This window comes from Oreochromis aureus, linkage group 5 (genome assembly GCF_013358895.1).
Source record: "Oreochromis aureus strain Israel breed Guangdong linkage group 5, ZZ_aureus, whole genome shotgun sequence".
In the NCBI taxonomy this organism is placed as follows: domain Eukaryota; kingdom Metazoa; phylum Chordata; class Actinopteri; order Cichliformes; family Cichlidae; genus Oreochromis; species Oreochromis aureus.
In genome coordinates, this window is record NC_052946.1 from 19,215,091 (window position 1) to 19,238,614 (window position 23,524).

A 23,524-nucleotide genomic window follows, 5' to 3' on the forward strand; every position below is an offset into this window, starting at 1 on the left:
CACCATGTTACAAAGCTCAATTTATCTCAAATTGGTTTCTTGAACATGACAATAAGATCACTGTAACCTCGAATAGACCACCTTTGGGATGCGATGGAACGGGACAACATGGACAAATCTGCAGCAACTGTGTGATGCCACGATGTCAACATGGACCAAAATCTCTGAGGAATGTTTTTAGCACCACATTGAATTTATGCCACAAAGCATTAAGGCAGTATATGATGTAATACATAAAGTATTCCTGTGTCAAAATATTGAATGTTTCTACTAGTTTATTGCTCTTAAAATCGTGTAGCAAAATATGCAATAATACAAACTATGGATTCGAGTCAAAACACAAACAAGTAGCAACAACAGAAATAGAACATTGACCAGAGTATTGCAAAATACAAAATTGTAAAAAAGACCAAAGATTTATTTGTAAACATGAAAATACCAGTGCAAGTTAATCAGGGTACAAAGAAATGTTTAAAAGGAATGTGCATGTCCTTCAAAGTTAGCTGATACAGAAGGCGCGGGATTTTCTTTAGATTTTTTCCCTCCTTTCCTTTCCTTCGTCTCTTCTTACGTTTTTCGCCGTCGCTTTCCCAAAACAGGCGATAAAGTGGCATTGTCTTCTGTGGAGTGGGATGTTCGCTTTCGGCCTGGGGTCCTCTCTACATCTCTGTGAATGAATATTTAGAGACAGCTAGTTAATGTTTTGTGAACAGAAGAGGTTAGAACAAGCAGCTTGGAAGGTTGGAGCGTCAGCAGATGTTAATGTATACTTTATTGATCCCCGTGGGGAAATTCCTCTCTGCATTTAACCCAGTCACCCAGTGAAGCAGTGGGCAGCCATTGGGCTTATCGGTAATGTTTTCACAACGTAAAACTGAAACCAAAAGATTTGGTTATTTATTAATTGAGGAAAATAATGTGCAAAAGTATTGAGTGTGACCCCCTTGTGAAACTATTCCATCAGGTATGATGCCTACCCCCTGGTTAAGGTAACAATGGTCTTGATTTTCCACTTTTTGTACTTAATTGCTTGACTTATTGGCAGAGCCGAAATTTTTCAGAGATGGTTTGGAAACCTTTTCCAGCCTGATGAGTCTGAAGAGCATCAAGCCCTCAGAAATATCCTTTGTCCGTGCCATAATACACTTTGACAGATCCCCATTCGGTAAATAAAAACGAGACATCCATTCACATCTGTTTGTCATTCCACAAAACACCTAATTTTATTTTAATTTCACCTACAAATTAGGTGCTACTCCAAGAAGTTAACATACCTTTGCCTCTGTCTAACACATAATATTGGAGCCATGGGCTCTTAAATCCCTTCATTTTAATCAATACTGAATCTCATTACAGTAGCTTCTAGGTTTGTTCTCTGAGGAAACACAGAATACATTTAAAAAGTTTGAGAAATCCTACAATTCAGCCACTTACAAGATTAAATTCTGTGATTTCCCAGTCAGACATGATTACTCGAGTCAAAGCAAATCTTCCACAGGAGTTATGATGCACATTGCAAATTAAAAATTTGCACTTGCATCTGACTAACCAAAAGTTCATACAGTCAATTAACACCAAAAAGCCCCTTTAATATCACCAACTAATGCAGAGAAGACTCTATACGTTCTGAGGAGAACAGGAGCGAGGACACAAAGCCTCGTACTGCATTCGTACTGATTGTCATGCTGCTGAAAGAAAAAGAAAAAAAAAAAGACTATCTTCGGCAACAGACGGCTTGACAGCCCTCCAGCAAATTTATTACAGTGGGTTAAAAGGTTGCTCACACACAAGTTCAAAATAACTTTGAAAGGAAGAATGTTGAAAGGAAGAATGCACGCCTCTGCTAGCACAAAGCTCTCACACTACTGCCCGACGACCATCGGGCAAAATTAAAGTCAAAATGTTCATTTGAGAACGTGGCAGAAAATTATTAATCAGAATATTATATTTATCATGCTTTACAAAAGCACAAACTGCAACATACAGAAATTAGGTGAGCTGCACGTGCAACTGAAAACAACTGCACATCATTTAAGTCAACCTCGGTGAAACTGCACAATCGTTAACAAAATTAGTTGCGCTAATCTCGCTGCTGTTCTTTTCCTGCTATTCATATCAAAATATGTTGTGTGAAAGACGTCAATTAAATCTGTCAGAGGAGGAAACTTTGTATAATTTTATCCTCCATATGATTACATTCAGGGAAGTGTTATGTGGAGGGATAAGATTAGGAGTAAAATTTTCTCCTCCTTGCCTAAACAATAACAAGAACATGAGTTTTTGAGAGCCCTGGCATTTAATTCATAGTTTGAGCTTTACAGGGTTAAATAAGATGGGTAAATGAAATGCACCCTTCTTACTCTTAAAATATAATCATCTTGGAAGCAAACATTTAAAGGTTTACAGGAAAGCTATAGTGAGAAAAGAATAGAGGTGAATCTATACACTCACTCACACTCCCATCTTTTATTCTGGGGGAAGTGACGCTGTTGTCTGCAGAAGACGTCCAGAGTGATTACTCAATACTTCTAAATAAGCAGTTTCCCTTTATGGATTACCTTTCGCCACATCAATTTTTTGCTACCATGTGTCCCCATGTGGGCTCAACAGCTCAGCACGTAGCTGAAAGTTACATCCCCGCTAATGAATCATGCTTGACATTAACAGACCATGATGCGTAATCTCCTACACAACAAGCGTGCAGATAACATGGCTTAGAAACCAATAGGGAGCCCTGATGCCACCAGTGACTCATGTGGGGAATCACTTAAAGTTTCACCTATAGATATAACTCACCATTTATAGACAAGGTTTATGGCTTTTAATCATAACTGCATAAAGAGGAAAAAACAATATTCCCGCATTGGAATTAGGGTCACAAGGTCACATGGACATCGTAAATGAGTAAGGAGGCGTCTAGGTGTTGTGGATTATCGGTAAGCACAGTAGGAAGCCGATCACTTTTCTACTGGTCCACACTTTGCTCAGTACTTTTCCAGAGTCTGACAAAAACTAGAGGATGGATATAAATCCTCGCTCGATGGAAGAACATTTCCTTTCATTCTTGTTTCAAAAACACTCGACTTCAGCCCATAGAATAGTGCCATATGATTACATTCAGTCAAGTGTTATGTGGAACGAAAAGATTAGGAGTGAAAACTGGCAGGTTTGAACCCAACTTCAGGGTCATTCAAAAATACAGATAAAGAGCGGAGTCCAGACAAGGAACAAAAACAAAGCTGAGAACAAGCTTAGAAAATGTTTGTGCTATCACCTTCGTGACAGTAGAGCTGTGAATGAAACTTAAAATAGGTCTTAAGTTAAGTTAAGGTCTCTAATTTGTCCTACATTAAAACTGCATTTTCTAATTGTATTTTATTTATTTATTCTTTTTACTTAAGCAGCAAAAAACACATGCACCTAAAATGGAGAGGAAGGAAAGATCCAATACTCTGTGGTCGAAACAACACCACCCTGGAGTGATTCAGTGTCCTAGTGCATGGTTTGCAAGTGAATGAGCTCCGACTCAAGTGTTGTTATTTATGCGAGTCTTTTGGGGGTTAAATGCTGCGTGTGGTGTTCTTTTCAGGCTGAATCTCACTTGACAGAGATGACAGAAACAAGCCCGAAAAAGTAAGTATGAGGGAAAAAAGAAAAGAAACCCCAGAAGGCACACTTGCACTCAGACCACACGCGACAGCTACAGTATGTTAAAACAGACCACCACCAGTACTCCTCAAAAATTAGATTCTTTTTTAATAGAAAGATTTCAGTTTCTGATTGTTTAATTTGATTAAAATCACCGTTCTATGGATGTTTAAAAAGTCAAAACAATAACAACTTTTGTGCACTGGAACACATTTTTTAATATGTATTACTTTGTTGTTGTTTATATATTTTTATGGTTAAGAAGCATGTTCACCTAATTAAATAGTTACACAATCTGGAAATTGTAATGTGCAAATCTGTATAATAAAGTACTATAAAAAACAGATTCATTTACTATAGAGGGGTCAGCACAAAAAATGGATTTAACTGGAAAATATCAAAAATATCTGCCCTTTAGACTGATAATACTGAGATGAACTGACTAGAATCGAATAGTTTACTTTGAACATGTAAATATAACTGAGATAACAAGAGAAAAGAAAACCTTAAAAACATCACGTTTTCATGAATATCTCTATGTCTACACATTGTTTATGGTCGAAAAGGATGAAGTTCAAACTTTTTCTGTTCCTACCCAGTTTTTTCAAATGCCATTATTTACAAACCAAAATTCAGAATGCCAGCAGAAGGAGAGTATGAAGAAGGATTGGAAGGGCTCATAACTAAAGCATACCACAACATCTGTCAAACATGGTGGAGGCAGTGTTACGGCATGGGCATATATGGATGCTGATGGATTCAGGTCACCAGTGTTTACTGATTATGTGCAAGTTGGTAGAAATGCCACGACTGATTTGCATGGAGTTATTATTTCTGATAAATACTGATTCACAGTATAGATGATGACCTCAAGCTACCCTAGAGATTCTTAAGACAGAAATGTAATTTTTTGTAATGTAATATTTTTTATGGCCCCGTTAGCCTCAATCCAAGCGAGCGTGCTTTCTGCATGACACTCACAATCAAGCATCAACTAACGGTTCACTGCAGGAAAAGTCTGACACAGCATCTCAAGGAAGGAAACTTCAGGCAGTCACTGACAGCAAAGAATTTATATTCATGTAATAAAATTATTTGTCAATTACTCATGAGCCAGTGAAAATGGAGCGGCCATGTAAAAATGCCTATAAATCCTTTATGCGCAAGTTTGCCAGAACCTCTGGATTAGAGCTAAGTCTTGACTTCAGTTGCATCTTGATTGCATCATTACTAATCTGTTGTGGTAGGGCAGAGCAGCCAAACTGAGTCAGATCAAAATACTTGGACCTGACTGTATGGTCCTGATTTACTTCAGGATATAACAGCTGACAGCCCCATATTTTTTTTAAATAAATTACAGTAAGTCCTACCTTTCCGTCTCCCCGCTATACTAGAACTGGCTAAAAAAAAAATAAAACCCAGCTAGTAGGGGCCTTCAGAGGGATCAAGTGGCACAAAAGTTGTGCCACTGAGTGTTACATGGAACTTGGCCTTCAATTTAGAGGTGGTACTGGGGCTCACTCCAAATACGGCTATAACGTGGTTTTGTGGAACACCATCTTGAAGTTGCCCTATTCCACGGGCCCCATCCTGAGGGTGGCACGCTTGGAGCAGACACCAACTCCAACTCAAGACACCAGGTGTAAATCAGTCACCTGACTGTCAGCACCAGAAGCTCAAAACAAGAGTCAATAGCAGAATAAGCTGTTTTCCATTGGCACAACCCACAAACTCTACTGTATATACATATATATGAGTGTTTGCATTTGTTTGTGTGTGTGTGCTTCTGCATGTACAACACGAACACAAGAACATCAACAGTACGCTAACATACAACATTACTTGTAATGTAAAACAAAACAAAAAAGAAACAGATGGATGGCAGCAGAACAATATCAAATTTAGACAACAGCAATAACAAAGTAATCACTTACTTTCTGGCAGGTTCTGGACCAAAGATGTCAGAAATAGAACTGTAAGGGGAGGAAGGAAACAAAGAAATGGAAAGGGCAATAAATTAAAGAGCTTAACTGTGGCTACATGCACACTAACACAAGAAGCCATAGCAATAGTAAGAAGTGTCCACACAACTAGTATTAAAATTACAAAACTGATTTTCACGTTTTACTTTTCACGTCTGATAAGATTCAATCTGGATGTGACTGAGAAACGGTGACACAAACACCCAAAGAGTCTGTCCCGACAAACAAAATCCTGCAGCTTTTAAACTAAAACTAAATGAGAAACACTTCTTAAACTGTTTACATTTGGGAAACCTCTAATGGAGTACTGTAAATGTTGAACATAAACATAGTAAAAATGTACCAGTGTGATATACCGTGATTCAGGATACTTGCTGTTTCAATAATAAACACATTTAATGATTTGCCGTGTATCTGTGTTAACTTGCCTGCAGGAGAAATGTGAGATTACAATAAAACCTCGTATTCACTGTGTGTTTTACTGTACCTGCAAGATCCATCACAGGCAAAGCCAGTTTATTGGCAAGATCAATAATATGTGAAAAAGGCCCAGGATGTTACTTCATAACTAAAATCGACCCTCAGGTTTCGGCTTGATTTGAAACTAGAAGGTATTGCACAAAGCTGAGGCAAACACTTCATAAATCTGAATATAGATACAAAAAGAAATTCACTCTTTTTTTGGGCCTCTTATGTTGTCGGTACATAAAATCTAAAAGTCTCCAATTATAATGTGCTGCTGTCCCTCTGGCACACACAACAGGCTGCTGTGCTGTATCAGTGGGGTGCATAAACTATAAACTGATCTAATTTCTGCCACATTCATGCTCTGTGGGCGCTGAAAATAAAGAACAATTCCATACCCCTGATAACAATATCACTATTATATTGTTAATTGAATGCATTGTGGATGTTTCGCTGCCTCCCCCCCCCTCTCTGCTGTATTAACTGATTTGGACGTTCAACCCTTCCGGCACAAAAAGCTTTTTGTTTATGCTGTGATTTATTCTTCTACCGTTCTCTCTGCAAACTAACAATAAGCTCCCGATGTGCATCAGACTTCGCCGTGTATTTTAGTTTCTGTGTGACATTTTGAGTTTTCTGAGGCGCTGGACTTTGATTTCATTTGCATTTGCAAGTCACATCCTGTTGTGATTTTAAGAAGTAGAAACAGGGAGGAAGATCTGTGAAAAACATTATTCCACTCGTGTGTTTGATGGCTTAGAGAAAGAAAATAAATTGTCCAAAGTGATTAGTTGCACCTTTTCAGTCTAGTAAGCCAAGTGTGAATATTAAGAACAGAATGTGACTGGTAGAGCTCAGGAAAAAACATTATCTTCCCCCTTTTAAAATAAAAAAGTCAAGACGGTCTCAAAACAAAATACGTCAGCTCATGTTAGCTCAGCAGTCACTAACGGTGACATGATTGATTACCCTTAAGAAAATGATAAATTACTTGAGATGCGGACTAAAATACAAAAATTTAAATGGATAAAAAACACAACTCTAGTAGACACTACATTACATTTTACCATGAAATTTACACATTACACCCCTTAGAAATGTGGCACACCGACTCCCTGATAAGCAATTTTAACTTAAATAAAATGTGAAATGGTGCCAGATCTGAGAAGTCATGAGTCAAAAAGGAGGAAATTAAAGTCTTATCAAAAGAAACGGCAAAAATATGCATTGAAAAGCACAATCTAACCCAAGACTGGGCTTTTCTCTCCCTAAGGGCGAATAGGTCTTAAAGCAACTTTCTCTCTCCACTTATTTTAAATATTCTTGGAGAGCTTCTTTGGTTTCCCCAAGCTGTTGATCCTTAAAGGCACGGATCATTCCTAACACCATTAAATGCCTCACAACTCTTTTGGATAGTTATTGCTACTGTTCAAATCTTCTGTAAGCATGGGCCGGCCAATTAAAGTCAGGGTGGACTTAAAAGGAGAGGAACTAAAAGTGCTTGTTTCAGACAGTGGATGAACTCCAGGATAAGCTAAAGAAAAAAACACAAAACATGCAAAGCCACTCTGAGAAACCAACAATACAAATACTGAGCTGACAAAAGGTATTATTTAAGTGTGTAAACCCACAAAAAACCAAACCAAAAAAGTGCTTCTCAATATGTCCTAGTGGCAGACACTGCCATTTACCAGCAGGTCCCAGTGGGCAAGCTGGTGCGTGCGAAGCATCGAGCATATCTCAACATGACTGAACAACTTCCAGATGAGGTTTGGAGCTCGAAACAGTGGGGTGCTTTAAAAAAGAAAATGAAGTGGAAATTGGTCCAGAGCTGGTCCCATACTATCACTTACTGGCTACTTGGCCTGTGTTTATTGCACGCAACTTTTCATGGCTGGGCACAGAAAGTAAAGTCAGCCTTGTGTGAAAGCCACACTTCACAAGCGGAGCCTTAAAGGTACGTCCTGCTCATATAAAAATATGATGATAACTTCTGTGACAGACAACCATTTCATCTTTAACTCACAGCAAGAGTTTTGTTGCCTCAGCTGTCTGCGGTGTGCTAGGAATAGCCATTTTTCTAGTTAGCAGGTGATCTCTGAGGATGGAGACATGAGTGCTGCACTGCCTTCTTTCCCATTACCAACGTATACTTAACTGAAGGACAATGATTAAAGAACTGCAGCAGTGTTGGAGGCCTTCAATATACATATTTAACCAAAGGCTGTACTTATTCATTTGTAATGTTATTTTAGAGAAGCTACACATTATTTGTTGTTTAGTTAAAGTGGAAATCTTGTTTAGGACCACAAAAAAACAAAACAATTTTTACATTTAAATTTGTTTGACTTCTGTAATATTAACAAAATACATAAAGTGCAAACAGGAAGACTGAAGCCCATCTGTGACCAAGGTGAGATAATATCCCGCTTCATGTGGGCCTGCACATTTTGATTGGCTCTCCTTTGATTGGCATTTTAAAGACATTTACAGACCTGTGGTAGCGTCCAAAGGAGCAGCTCAAGTTAACAGTTAACTTGTAACAGTATAGTAAGAAGACTATTGCATAATATCCTAAAAAACGAATTTTTATCCTTCACACGATCAACGCCAGTTTGTGCGGGTTTATTTTATTTATCAAAGCTTCAGTCTACCTCTCATCATTAGCGACGTGTCCCACATAGCAGCACATGAATCTGGATTTGTATTGTTGGAAATCTCTCTCTCAGTTTATGTGTGAAATGGACAAAAAAAGGCTGAAAGGGATTATGAATTTAAAGTAAAGCCCTCAGTTGTGCCCAACTTTAAAAAGGCACTTTTGCCTGATTTAGGCAGCACTCTGCTGACAGCACACACAAGAGGCTATCAACATCATTTATAACTGTGCTGCAAAGGAGCTCGTCTCTTCCCGAGTCTGACAGAACAGGGGCTTTATTTAGCAACAGCCAGTTATCTTTGCTCTTTGCAATTATATTCAAAGCTATAATTGAATCCAGACTTAACACCTGCGTGATTCCACATTAATGCTTTTTGCCTACTTGATTGGAGGGAGGGGGAATCGAATTACCTGAAAAACAGCTAATTATCTGTTTTATAGAGAAGTTAGGAACTTGTCAGTAAATCTGGACTATCTGAATGCAAAAGTCACAAAAAGAAAATTAACTGTTAATGTTAACTAGTGCATTTTATGTTCTAATTAAAAATTACAATCAGCTTAGAAGCCCTCAAAAGAATGTGTTATTTGGCATATACAAAACAAACGCCATTAGGATTTGTAAGAAAATAATCCAACAACAGATTTAATGTGAATGCAGTAAGAGCAACATGAAAAGAAATGCTGCAATGTTTCTGGAAATATGGTAGTAATGACTTCTTTAAAAAATAAAGAAAAAATCCTGGCTTGTAGAACTTATTGGAGGAAGCGCGCTAGTTTTTCAAAAACAAATTTGAAATGTAAAGAGAATGAAGTGAAACTCCGTGGATGGGGTGTGTATGCTGTTATCAATTCTATTTTTAGGTCAGAATCTTTACTGATTTATTTATGTATTCCTGGAGTCGGTCTGATGCCCATCGCTGCTTCCTCTGTGTGTGTTGAAATCCAGGCTTCTCAGGCCTGTGGTCTGATAGCAGATCCACAGACATGTAAGCAGATATGAGTCCCTCTCTTCATAACAGATGAATATTCCCACATTGTTTGAGCCACTAAGAGGGTGAACGTGATAGCAAAGCGAGATGACAGGATCCAGTCTGGAGTGCTCAGGCAGTGCTTTAAAAGAGAGAATCAGTATTTTATTTGTTATTTACCCTTTTTATTTGCACTTGTTTCATTACGGCTCAGTGCTCGGATCTACTTGTTTTGCTGCACTCGGTTTCATCTTAGTTGTGTCTCCTCTGCCCAGCGGAGCAGACCCAAGAGCAGAGGAGACACACACGGAAACATAAAGCAGAGAAGAGAGGAAAGCGGGGGGCTCAACATTAGCTGTCTTGCCGAAGCACAGCCATTCATTGATGGTCGTGTGTGCTAACTGATGCTTCTGGATTATTTGCTGGCACTTGTGTGCACGCGCTGTCTGGTTATAAATGAAACCCTAAGAGACTGAGGTGTGTTTATTTTGGGTTGAGGTGCTGGTGTCCAGCGCAGCACTGAGTGCTTCTAAATATTGTTTGCATATTTGTTTTGTTTTACCTGCTGATGGACACGTCACTATAGGCGGGGCTGGATGACAACTCGATTACTCCTCCTGATTCCTCGTCTTCAGCTTCATGTTCAACCTTCACTTCTGTGCAGCTTTTTATTTGTGCACCTTGATCTGAAAGAGGCAAACAGGAAATGCAACATCATGCTACAGATCCAGGAGGAAGTGACGGGTTAAAAGTTTATACATAAAATGAATCTCTTTCCCTCCTCGCTGATGTGATAACTAATGTGAAAACAGAGTGACATGACATATGCTAAATGTTAAATTAACATTTCTGGATTGCAACACCAATTTTTAGAGAGCATTTGAATGAACAAACACCAGGCATCATCTCTTTGTTGATAAAAAAAACGGAGCATTCGGTGGCAAAGTGCTTATGTCTTTTTACTCAGTTAGAAAAACTACTTTCTTACAAAAAGATGGGACTTTTTTTTTTCTTTAAAGACAGTTGTGTGGAAAAAAAACCCACACAGATTTCACAGGACTGCAGAGTCTTGTGAAAAACTAAGTGCACAGCTTATAGAACCACATTTTGCAGGAATAACTTGAAGTAATTATTTTTTGCATCAGACATCACAGACTCTTCTTTACAACATTGCTTCAATTCACTGAAATGTGCAGGTATTTGTTCAAGCACAGCTCTTTTCCAAGGCAACAATCTGATTATTTTCTTTTTCATCCATTGGATTGTAGACTTGCTGCTGTGCTTGGGATCATTGTCCTGCTGCTTGTCCCAATTTCAGCCACGTTTTAACTGTCAGACAGCTGACCTTAAATTTGAGAGGAGTTCATGGTCGTCGCAGTGACTGCGAGGTGCCCAGCTCACATGGCTGCAAAAGAAGCCCAAATCATCATCCCTCCACCACCATGCTTGACAGTTTATATGAGTTGCTTGTGTTGATATGTTGTAACTTTGCAAAGCTAAGCCAGGCTGCCACGATCATTTTAAAAAGAAGAGGCTTCCACCTGACAGCCATGCTTGTTCAGTCTTTTTCTAATTGTACTGTCACAAACTTTAACATTTAAACATGCTAACTGAGGCCTCTGGACTCTAACATGGAGGGCTTTGATTTTTTGCATTTTGTCTCAACATTATGACATCAAGTCTTCACACCGACAAATGCTCCAGACTAACAAACTACCAAAACGTCTGCTATTATAAAAGGTGCTCACACTTGCAGACGATCAATTTATCAAGTGAATTTGATTAGCAGCACCTGGCTGCTACTTATTCTCCTAACTCCTGTGAAAGCAGCAAAGGTGTTCTTAGTTTTCACAGGGCTGCATAGGAGCCCCTGAAAGCTTTCCTTTTCACGCAAGTGTACAAGACAGCAGGTAACCACAGACATCAAGTGACTTTTTTTTTTTTAAAGGGCGTCAGAGAAGTACACAGAAGTGTCCTTTGGCTAGAAAATATTATGTCTGAGTATCAAAGTACCTGCAGAGTGCGTTTTTTGTACGTCCTTGTTCTCCTCACTGACTTCCTGTTTTACACGAGGTTGTCTGGTGGTCTCCATGCGGCCGCGGACCTGAGCTATTAGCCGGGAAAAGTCACTGCTGTGCTGCTTCCCTGTGGGCAAAATAGCATATCGCTATAGGGTAAAACACATCAAGAGGATAGAATGATTATGATGTTATGTGATAGTCACTGATTTCTAATAGCGTCTTTCTAAAAGAGTCTAACCTTGAATTCAATGTTTAGATTAAATGCAGTCATAAATTAAAGTTATTCTAATTAAATGGTTGCTAATTAAAATGACTGTAACGCACAGTTGACCACTTGGAGTTGCAGTTTAAACTCACGTCTCAGAAAGTGTTACTGCAGAGCATTTTTTTAACCCGCTGTTGTTTTACCATATGGGAATGTTTTCTGAATAACTAGCTACCAACTGTATTAACACTAAAAGAAATTGGTGTCACAGAAAGAAAAGGCTGCGAGCTCCCAGCGGATACGGTGTGTGCATGTGTATACGCCGCTTTCACCTTCTTGCCTGCTCAGGCACCACTGCCCATGCTGGCAGAGTGAGTCATCCACATCCTCCTCTGATAAATCAGGAGGTTATCACAGCAGCGCAGCTATTTATAGAGCACACCTGCTGTGAGTCACATCCATTTTTCAAACACTTTTAAAGTTAGCTCTTAAGAGTTATTGCCAACAAGCTTTCCATCTAGTTCAACTATATCAACATGACTTGAGAACAATGCCCTGTGATTTTGGTGAACTTCTTTGGCCCTGAGGATAAAAACACAGAGCTGATCTAGATTTTTTTGCTTCTGTGTATCCGAGTGATTACTTCTGAGGTCACATGGGGGGGAAAAAAAAGTCCCAGACATACAAATCAACAGACAAGTGGCCCTATAAATTATAATAAAATACTGGAGACAAAAACCTATGTCACCTCATTACTTTGACATTTTCTTTTCACCACGTGCTGCTAAAAATAACTCACCGCAGACACAACTGGTGTCCATGTTTCTGCTTCTTTTTAACTTGTTGATGAAGGTATGTGAGGCTAGCTTATAGACTACATAAAGTAACACTTGCGTTATTGGCAGGGCGACACACTTCATATGCAAAACTGCAATCCTCTTTCTGAGAAACAAAAGCATGTTATATTAGAGATACTGAATATCAGTAACCTATGCCGGTTTTCACAGGGACAGTCGACCTATCCACAGTATTACCAAGCAACAATTACTCAACCTGACAAAAATGTCATGCAGTCTCTATGATGGATTGCCTCTCAGTAAGTTCTCTTACAGTGGATTTTCCAACTGAACTAGTGACCTATAAGAATTGATCACCGAGAAGCCTGATGGAGGCTTTGAAAACTGTCATAACAGGCTGTCAATAACATCTATCCAGCTAATTTTAAACTTTTATTTCTTTTGTAGCCAAAAACATATAATATGCACTGTAATTCTGAATACGTCTCTATTCCTTCATTTAAAAAAAACAAAAAAACAACTCTGTCTGTATAGTACCTGACAAAAATCAGTGGAGTGATGAGCCCAAATTTCAGATGTTTGGTTCAAATTGACATTAATATACAACAGTGATTGTCTACAGCCATCTACCCACCCATTTACAATTTTCCTAAAAAATATAAAGAAATGAGAGGTGGCTTAAGACTTTCACAATACTGTATGTGTGTTGTATTTCATGTTGCGATACATTTCAGTCTTTCTTTCCAAAGACAGCAGCATCCAAAAATTAACACCATTCAGTTACTGGCCAAAATAAACATATAGAGTCAACAGGACTCTGGCTTTTTTTTGCCATCACCAAAGTTTATTCACTACATGTGTCGTTCTTCACAAGTGTTGATTTAAACGAAATATTTCCTAGGTGCTGTATGCATGTAATACATGCAACGTTTCAGCACATAAAAGTGTCAGGAGGAAAAGAAGAAAAGAAAAACTTACTGTAATTTGAATGCATGTCTTCGATCTCTTTCTCAGACTGATTCTTTGAGAAAACCATGACCTGGAAAAAGATTAATTGGAGAGAAATTTGTTCATATTGACAATCATTTAAGAAAAACAAATATTGAAACTTTGCAATATTTGTAAAGAAACTGAGCTAACCTGTCTTTTTTTAAGCCAGCACCCGTGCAACAAAAATACTGCTTTTATATTACAAATAACTCATTTTCATAAGACTGCGACATTTTTAAATTGTAAGAACTTGTCATAATTATTGTTTCTCAAAAAACCCATTAAAATACAGTCAAATAAACCTTACTGATGATATACAAACACTACTGAAAATGCTGCAACGTACATTTCAGAAAAAACAAAAATTAAGCTCTCATTAAGCAGTTGATACATACTGGCTTGGCCTTCCCCTGTAACTGATTTCTCATCTTCTCATTGGCCTCGACCTCTTTGGCAATTTCCTCAGCTGTTGACAGACAAAAGATTTATTTGGCTTGAGGTGACAAATATTGTCCCTTATATGAAACGTACAATTTGACCAATGAGGTGGCAAAGCAAAACTGAGGTTTCCCAGAAAAGTAAAAAAAAAAAAAAAATCAAGACAAAAACCAAACTAGTGAGATCAAATATCAGCAACTTCATTCTATGTTTAAGTCTCATGGGGAAAAAATGTTAAAGATTTGTACTACAGCAAAGATATTTCACGATAGAGTTACAAAAAACCCCAAACAAACAACAAAAAAACCTGCCTGTTCCCAAACAAGCAGAGTGTTTGTTAAAGTGAATGCAGGATGGTTCGATCTGATTTTGCTGATTCAGTGTTAATTTCTGGCTGCAAATATTAACATTCAGTAAACATCTGGGAACAGCAGAGACCATCTGCTGGACTTTTTGAAAAGGAATGTTGTTCCGTTCTCGTCTCATACACGATCCCAGCTGCTCAACAGTCCCGGGTCTTTGTCGTATTTCTTGTTTCACGATTTGTTAAATGTTTCAACTGGTGAAAGTTCAGGACTGTGAAATATGCAAAAGCTTCACTGAAATAAATGTCGTCTGGATGCACTGGATGGTCCCTCTTCTCTTTAGTCCAGAGGACCCTGTGTGGAATTTCAAATTCCCAATAGTATGAAGATAGAGCAGTTTTCCACTTTCGCTCAGTCTATTTTAAATGGCCGAGAAACGAAAGCTGTGGATAGCACTGGATGATGTTCACTTTGCTCTTTTTGATACCCAATCATGTTACCATCTGTTTCCATTTACACTCATTAGTTATAAAATGTTGATTGAGTTCTTTTTTTTTTCTTCAATGTTGGGGTATACTTTTCCAGCCTTTTGGTGCCTCCATACCAACTTTTGAGACATGTTACTGGCATAAAATTCAGAATGAACTAATATTTTTTATGAAATGTTAAAAATTTTGCAGTTTAAGCATTTAATGTTTCCTAGATTGTGAATAAGAAACATTGCATTCGTTTTTTTATTCACATTTTACAAAGAATCTCAATTTTGGGGGGTTCTACTGTGTTTCTAAATATTTGAGTGTCATTTTCTGGCCAGTATTTAAGTCCATGCGTGCCTCTGTCTGGTATAATGAAGAGTGTAGGCACAGGTTAAGGGGCTGCCACACTCCCTCCTCTCATTTGTTGTATAACTAATAAGGGCAACAAGTACACAACTGAGAGCTATTATATGACTGTTCCCCTGTTTTGTAAACAACACTGCATCTGGCCCCCTTTTATTATGTGTGATTTTTCATTCCACATTCAAGTGTGGCTATTTGAATAGACTACAAACACTTCTGATTTTCAAGTTGAGGTCGGACAATATCCTATACAGTCCACTTCTTTTGTTGTGTAACAAAACACTGCGATATCACAATAGTTGTTGGGTTTTTTTTTTTTTCATTTTAATAAAAACAGACCAAATCCTCTCACCTGATCTCGGGTTTAGAGAGTCACACTGGGCATTGTATAAGTAGACAAAATCTTGGTGTCTTTTGATCAGCTGGTCTCGAGATCCCTGCAATGACAGATGGCATTCCTTCAGCCTCCTCTTGAGCTCCTGCACTGAAAGCAGGTTGTACACCAACTTCGGCATTGGACGCCTCTTCTGGCTAAGAGAGCGGAAACAAACAGATTCACTCTTTATTTTCAGTAACCAACAGATATGACATTTTAATGCTTGAGGTGCATCTCTGTGCTAAGCTACAATAAATATCTACAACTATAGAAATAAATGTTCTTGAACACAAGCAGAATTTTTATTGTGATAACAGAAAAGATTCCAAATTAGGTATAAAATTAATATCTTTACACACTAAAAGAAAAGCAAGTGCTTGCAGACCTGTTCCCCACTTTGAAGCAACCATTCCAGAGCCAGTGAGCTCACAGGGTCACATTAATTTTGGTCGTGCCAAGCTTTAGTTAGTTTAGTTTAGCTTTAGTTATTCACAAGTTAAGCCCTGTGACATCAAACTACAACAAGACAGATTTTTATAAGAGTTCAAGAAACTCACTGACTGTTGCTACTCTCCCTAAGAATGGGAGCGAGCCCAGGGGTTACAATGAAACACTATATCTATATTTGTGAAAATCTTTGTTCATGTTTCTGTTACAACAAAAAATGAATAACAATGGGGTTCAAGAAGAATACCACAAAGGAAACTCTCTCTCAAAAAAAAAAAAAACAAGAGAAAAAAAATCAAAACAAGCACATCTCATGTTAAAAAGACAACCTGGATGTTCCACAATACATCACTGAAAAATCTTTTAAACCTCTCTAAAGGCATAAAAGTTCCCCAGCATGCTTGGAGGTAAACAAGAAACTGCACAATAGCCACAAACTCTCATATCAGCTTTAAAGCATTGGAACAAGTATTACAGTTTAAGGCTACTTGGCTACCTCATAGCCTAGATGTTTGCAACCTTTGAACGAACAATAGATTCAAAATTGTATCAAATTTTAGAGGAAAACAGCAGGGCAGGAGTCCATGACCTAAAGCTCAGCAGATGTTCAGTAATGGAACAAGACAACAAGCAAAAGCACATAAATCAGCAACGGACTGGCTGAATAATAATAATGATAAGAGATCATTCGTGTATGGAAATCCGGACCATAGCCCAGTTGAGATGCTGTTCATCACATAAAAACTGATAAGCTGAAACCGTTTTCCCGGAGATGAGATAAGATATTACAAGAAACATTTGACAGAAGTTGTTACGTATAAAGGAGACATTATTTTGGAGTTATGAAATTCAAGAGTGCATACAGTCTTTTTGTTGCCTGGACTGTGAGTAATTGTGAATTGTGAAATCAATACAGACATGATCTGTTCATGAGAGTTATTCATTTAAGTCGTATTGTGTTTGGCTATAATCGGCTCATCCAGACCAAACCTACAATATTTTTCCCAACATCTTTGTTTTGGGTAATTGTACCGCATTTTGTATCACAAACTGTATTAAATGTAATTATTAAAGCAGAAAAAAACTGCTGGGAGGACATAAGGTCATCGGTTGACTGAAACCCAACTGTTTTGTTTAGTTTTCTTTGTCTTCTACTTTTATTTATTTATTTATTTATTTATTTATTTTTTTTTTTTTTAACTGCATCCATGCACAAGAAAACTTTAATCTCATTATAGAAAAGACATTTAGCCACAAGCTAATTTCCATCTGCTGTCCCTAGGCAGGTATACACAAGATTAAATAAAAATGCCATGTAAACATAACTCCACATGGTACCTGTTAATTTAAAGCATAAGGGGTATTTTTAGTTTAAAAATAAATCACAAGTAAATAAAAAAACAAAACATCTCGACATGTTAGGCTACACGTACACATGCTAATGACAGTTGAAATAATGTTTAATAGTTTAAAAATAATTTTACAGCTAATCTGATTCACGTCTGTCTTTTAGTCTGTCTGATCCACGAGAGGGCTGCTGATGAGTTTGGAGATAACGGCAGTGGCTACCATTTCTAATGGCTGTTGTTGTATTTGCTATCTTGGATGTCCGGGACCTCCCACATCTTAGGTTATCACACTGGTGTTCGTTCACCTTCGGAAATTACTGATCTTGTGTGACCTCTCTTTTCTACAATTTCCTTAACTTGAGGAGACTTCTGACTCTTCCTACGTTTTTGCCCATATTAATAAGGCCTCGTCTTGGCCCTACATGTGTCAGCTACAGCCATTCCTTATTGCTGGTGCTGTGTCTCTATGGTCAGTACTTTGCCCACCCACCCAAACACACACACACACACATAACTAGTAAAACCCTTACTTATCATAACATTTTTAAAAGCCATTGTTTTTGAAAACTTCAGATTTTGCTGCCTCCCCAGGGACAGTATTAAAAAAGACACATTAACAGTACAGCAGTACCCTTTCTTACAGTTTTAAGTGCGAGTAATCTATTAATCATCTTTTATTTATATCCTACCTCCCAAAAGAGCATTAAAGCTTGACAAGACATCAGTACAGTCTTCATTTAAGTGATCAGTAAAGTGGATACTTTACCTCCTCAAGCTTTCCTTCTTGTCACCACTGGTAAGACACGTGTCCAGATGTTTGTTGATAAAATGCTGGGAAACACTTACAGAACACACAGGGCACTCCACTGCAACAAAGACACACAAAATAATGTTGAGTTTTTGGTGCTATGACTCTATAACATATTTCCATGCAATTCAGTGCATGCATCCAACCAGATGCAGTTATGCAATTCATTCATAATTCAAATTAAACACATGAAGAACTGAACCGAAATGAAACATCTGTATGTTTTGTTATCTATATGTTATATTCACTGGAGGTGAACTTTAATTGTGACCCAGTTAAACTAATAGTGACAATTAAAGCAACAGGTAATGACAAAAATTGAGAAGCACAAGACCAATGTGACAATAAGCAAACATAGCCTGTTAAAAGGTGTGTTACTGTTTTGGAGGGAGGAATCCCGGCAGGTAACTGAGGAAGTTAAGACAGAGTTGGCAAAAAAAACACAGATAGTACTAGTTTCTGTCCTTAAGTAGAAGTACAAATACTACTGTTACAAAATACTCCAGTAAAAGTACTGTTTCGACTTCTTTACTCAAGTAAAAGTAAAAAAGTACAGACTCTGAAATGTACTGAAAGTAAAAAAGTAAGTAGATATTTGGCAGAGGTTTCTATTTTTGTGCAAAGCTAACTGAACCTGATGATGATAAAATAATATCAGTAGATGGGAATACAAACTTTAGTCTATTTTTTTAAAATTCTAATTATACTCAGCTTGAATCAGAAGAAAAAGAAAGAACATTAAAAATATATCTATTTTCTGTTGCCTACATTCTGGCTCTAAACAGGAAGATATGTGCAATCAGGAGTTAAAGTGGATTCAGCACCCTAAGAGTGGTTGTAAAGGCTCAGTGTGGGGAAAAGAATCACAATCATTTTTATTGAGCACTCCAGTAGATTTTCTTAATGTACAGACTGACCTGCTGCTCTTTGTGGATGTACACAACTGAATTCAACCAGATGTCAACAGATGTCTCATGAGTTGTCCTGGCTGATTTCCATCGTCTACACTGACAGTAAACTGTACTCTATGCTGTCTTTTTTGTAGATGGTACAAAGTTGGTATGAAGATGGAATTCAGTCAATGTATCTCAGCATCATCAGCTAAAACTCATATGAGTGTCAGCTACACTGTAACCTAACTCTGACCATGAAACCACAGCCACTGTGCACCAGTCACACACTGTTCTGTACTTTAGACCCATCACAGTACAGCAAACTAACCTGTTTATCCTGCACTAACCTGCAGAGGATTTCCATGCAGCCTTTAAATAACACAGTTAGTCTGCCTCAGTTTGAGTTGCAGCACGTTTCACAATATCAAAAAACATAATGTCACATGTACAGACCTAATATCTGGTTTAAAAAGATGTAGGGCTACCTAGATGCTGAAGTACGGCAACTGCAACTTATGGACACCTGCAGTCGTTCAGGTGTTGTGTCAAAATAAAAAAAATTTTAAAAAAGGCCCCCCCAAAAACCCACCCAATCTCCCAAACAAACATAAAAAAACCCACCATCCCACCTTTAACCCCTGACTTTGGCACATGTCGTCTCTTCTTATGTTTAATAAGAGTTCCTTTCATGTGTTTCTGTTTAGGCTCAAAGTGGTTTGATGCTTGAAGTCTCGCAGTGACATGAAATATTAACTCCCCTCAAATGTGTTAAAGCCAACGGAACAAGCCTGTTTTGAAAATAAGGAGTAGAAAGTATGGATATTTGTTTACAAATGTGGGGAGTAAAAGTTAAAAAAAGGAGTCAGGAAAAAAAAACTACTCAAGCTACTCAAGTACTTAAGTACAGTAAGGAAGTATTTGTACTTCGTTACTTCCCACCTCTGAAATAGGATGACAAAAATGAAAAGAGAATGAAAAAAAAAAAAATCAGTGGTTGCCTACTGACTGCAGTTTTTTTTCACATTCGGGTATAAATTACAAGTAGTTGCAGTGACCGGTTGCCCAGTTTGAATCTGCAACACCAACAACTTCTTGCAATCCTTCTGGGTGCAAGGTGATTGTTCTCATTTATAAACACAGAGTGCAGTCAAACACTCTGCAATCAATCTGAGTCAGACAGTGCTGAAGAGCACAGCATCTTCCCAAGACAGGAAGCTGACTCAACTGGTTGCTTCCTGTTAGTATTCCTATATAAAAATAAGGCTGCCAAGTGGCTACACTGTATTTCTTTTCCCAGTTAATCCACCGTCCTGCAGCAACTACAAATCTATTTGTGGAGGAATTTCAGTATTAAATCTATGAGGTTGTTCCAACCAACAGATTTGTGATTTTCCCCAGTTTATCACAATTAATCCCATTTATCATAAACTGTTAGCATGCAATTCCCAATTTGAGTCAATCACAAGCTAATAGCAGATTGGTGCCATCTTATTAACCTTTTATCGGCATCTGAATACTTTAAAAGCCACTTTTACCCATTTTTAAAGCAATCATTTGAAAGGCAACAGCCACAATATTTTTACAGTTAAACTGGATTCACCTTTGATTATGGGCTTAATGTCTTTTGAAGGTGTTAAAGAATCTGCCATCCCATTTTCAGCGCTAATACTTGGAAAGGCCGTGGGCTCAAGTCTGAGTGACGTCGAACCGTAAGTAGACGCATCGTCCATATCTATGGGTTCTTCTTTCACAACCACTGAAAGCTCAGCTTTTCCTGAATGTAGGTCAGTACTGTTGTGGATTCCTGCAGTCCATCTTTTCCCCTCCTGAACCCACTCAGAGATGGAACCATTGCGCTGGGTTTCTTTGCTGGGAGGTGTTTTAGACTTTTTTTGGAAAAACTGGCTCAGCACAGAGTTGTTACACTTCTGGCCCCTCTCCTTCGGAGTTTTGCATTTAACGGCTGAAGCAGGGGTCTTCGGAGATATTGGAGGAGAGTCAAATTGTGCTTTTAACAACTGTTGCCTGGAAAAAGAGAAAAGAAACAGGGCACATATGAATGAAAAAAATAAAAAATAAAATACAACACAGTTACACGCTCTTTTATCACATTCAGTTTGAAAAAAGAATAAAAACGACAACATAGGAAGTGTGAATAAATGTTGTTGGCACTGAAGTGAGCCCTCTGATGTTCTCCTCACCTGCTTAATCATCTTGCTCCTTTTCTACTGAGCCAGAAAAAGGAGACACTTTGGCTGCAGCCTCAGAAATGTGGAAAGCAAACAAATTGCAGCTGGGCCGTTACTTGACGATAAAATGGAACCAATGAGGTGTGCGATGTTCTGCTTTCCATATTTAAGAACTTATTTGTGCTTTCTGTCTACATTAGGAGGTGGTTCATGCACATGCACGCACAGATGCAACCACACGCCAAGTTAGCTTTGCACACATGTGATGTGGAAACACGTTCTACTCCTCCCAACCTTAAACAAATACGCTCTCCCGATAACATTCATCAATAATGCTGCATACACATAGTCTGGACAAAAATGAACAGAGAATGTCCAATGAACAAAAGACAGATAGGTCGACACAGACACAGAGAGATAAGATAAAGTGCGACTCCACTGTTACTCAACAGAACCTAGACAGTTCTGATGTACACTAATCTTATTAGATGTAACTGATTGTGCCTCATTTGAGAAAGAATGTTGTTGTTGTTCACTTCAGTATGTCAAATCCTTCTAAAAACTGTGGTGCCTAAGCAGTTTACTTCTTTTTGCCTTAGAGAAGACATCAGCTATGAGATCAAGTCACTCTGTATTAAAAGCTTGATTTACTTTAAGAAAAAAAACACTGATAGAAACTGCTTATTCTTGTAGCCTAGAGGTAATGATGACAGATAGATAGTGAGTAACATTCACTTTTGGTTTCTAATTAGAATCCATCAAAGCCACGTCTTTTATTATTCATTTATTATTTGAGCATTTTGCATTTATTAGATAGTGACTACTGAGAGACAGTGGAAAGTGAGTGTGTGTGTGTGTGTGTGTGTGTGTGTGTGTGTGTGTGTGTGTGTGTGTGTGAGGGGGGGGGGGTGTGAACCCACCCACTTTGTGCTAATGGCATTTTCCCCCATGTGTGATGCACTTAAACCACCTGGCTATCGAGTCATGTCCAAAGCTCTTTTCATGAATATTAATACAGAGCCTCACAATTAACACACCTAAGCTTACCAACGCAGAGATGTCGTCAGGGCAGATACCCCCCTGCACTCGTGGTCTCGCAGTGTCCCAGACACTTATGGCATTACAATAAAACCACCGCTGTCCATTCTTATTAGTTAATATTAATAATAAAATTTGATCTACTTGGAGAAACTAAAAGTTTCCTAAAATGTTAGGACAGACATGGATTGGGGCAGAGTGGGGCAATTTAAACAGAGTAATAGATTTCATTTACTGACCAATATATTAAATAAATGTAAAAGATTTATATGTGTTGTATTCACAACCATCCAAAATAATTATTCCAGTGCACTAACATCATTCAGTTGATTAGCCCAATACCATACTCTTGTATATGAATTCGTCTCTGATTTTTTAACAATGAGTAGATAGGAATTTATAGTAAAGGTGAAAAAGACACCTTACATCTTTCCAAATACTTTCAGCAAAGGATTTAAAGGATTTTTAAAAAATTACTATGAGGTAAATGAATACAGTACCGCCTTACTTTAGAACTGGTCCTATTATACGAACCATATTCTCTAGCTTCTCTTCAAAAGCTTCAGCTTTGACCTCCGATTAGGTGGAAAAGGATGAATTTAGTTATTATGAGGGAATGAAGCTAAAGTTTGGGCATTTTATTTACAATCCCACTGATCTGTAAGATCAATACAACCTACTTAAATTCCCAGCACTTACTGAATTTAAATAGCTGCATCATTGATTTTCTTTACTATGTGAGGGCTAAAGTTTTATAATTAGAACTGGGTTTTAAAGGGCAAGTATAGCTTCTACAGCACTTTTTAAAGCTGGGTGTTAGAGACCTTAAACCATAGATACAGAGCAGGAGATCAGAGGAATTCCACACAAAGCCTTTGGACCACATTTTATAAAGTCGCGGTCGCTGTTACTCGGGGACAATACACACGGTAATTGTGCCAAGACTTTAAAAACGAAGCCGTGCAGCAGTCAGAATCATTTCATTAACAGGATTATGTGTGTGGATATCAATAGACCTCAGGGAACTTAAAGAAAGACTAATGGTGTAAGAAAAAAAAATGCATTTTGCACATGTTACAATAGGAGGGCCCTATAGCAGAAACGTCTGGG

At 38.1% G+C, this 23,524-nt stretch overlaps 1 protein-coding gene across 2 annotated transcripts in view; it reads right to left on the minus strand.

Annotated features, from left to right (window-relative positions):
* Positions 1 to 257: 257 nt before the first annotated feature.
* rad18 (RAD18 E3 ubiquitin protein ligase) overlaps positions 258 to 23,524 on the minus strand; it is a 32,111-nt gene continuing 8,844 nt past the window's right edge. The window contains exons 5-13 of one of the 2 annotated variants that reach the window (XM_031757052.2): positions 20,788 to 21,212; positions 18,253 to 18,352; positions 15,667 to 15,845; positions 14,128 to 14,198; positions 13,721 to 13,781; positions 11,733 to 11,864; positions 10,282 to 10,405; positions 5,583 to 5,621; positions 258 to 667 (exon numbers count right to left, since the gene is read on the minus strand). In XM_031757052.2, the coding sequence (XP_031612912.1) occupies positions 568 to 667; positions 5,583 to 5,621; positions 10,282 to 10,405; positions 11,733 to 11,864; positions 13,721 to 13,781; positions 14,128 to 14,198; positions 15,667 to 15,845; positions 18,253 to 18,352; positions 20,788 to 21,212 (1,231 nt within the window). In that variant the 3' untranslated portion in view covers positions 258 to 567. The remainder of the gene's footprint in view (positions 668 to 5,582; positions 5,622 to 10,281; positions 10,406 to 11,732; positions 11,865 to 13,720; positions 13,782 to 14,127; positions 14,199 to 15,666; positions 15,846 to 18,252; positions 18,353 to 20,787; positions 21,213 to 23,524) is intronic. The other variant, XM_039612743.1, reaches the window with a different exon arrangement.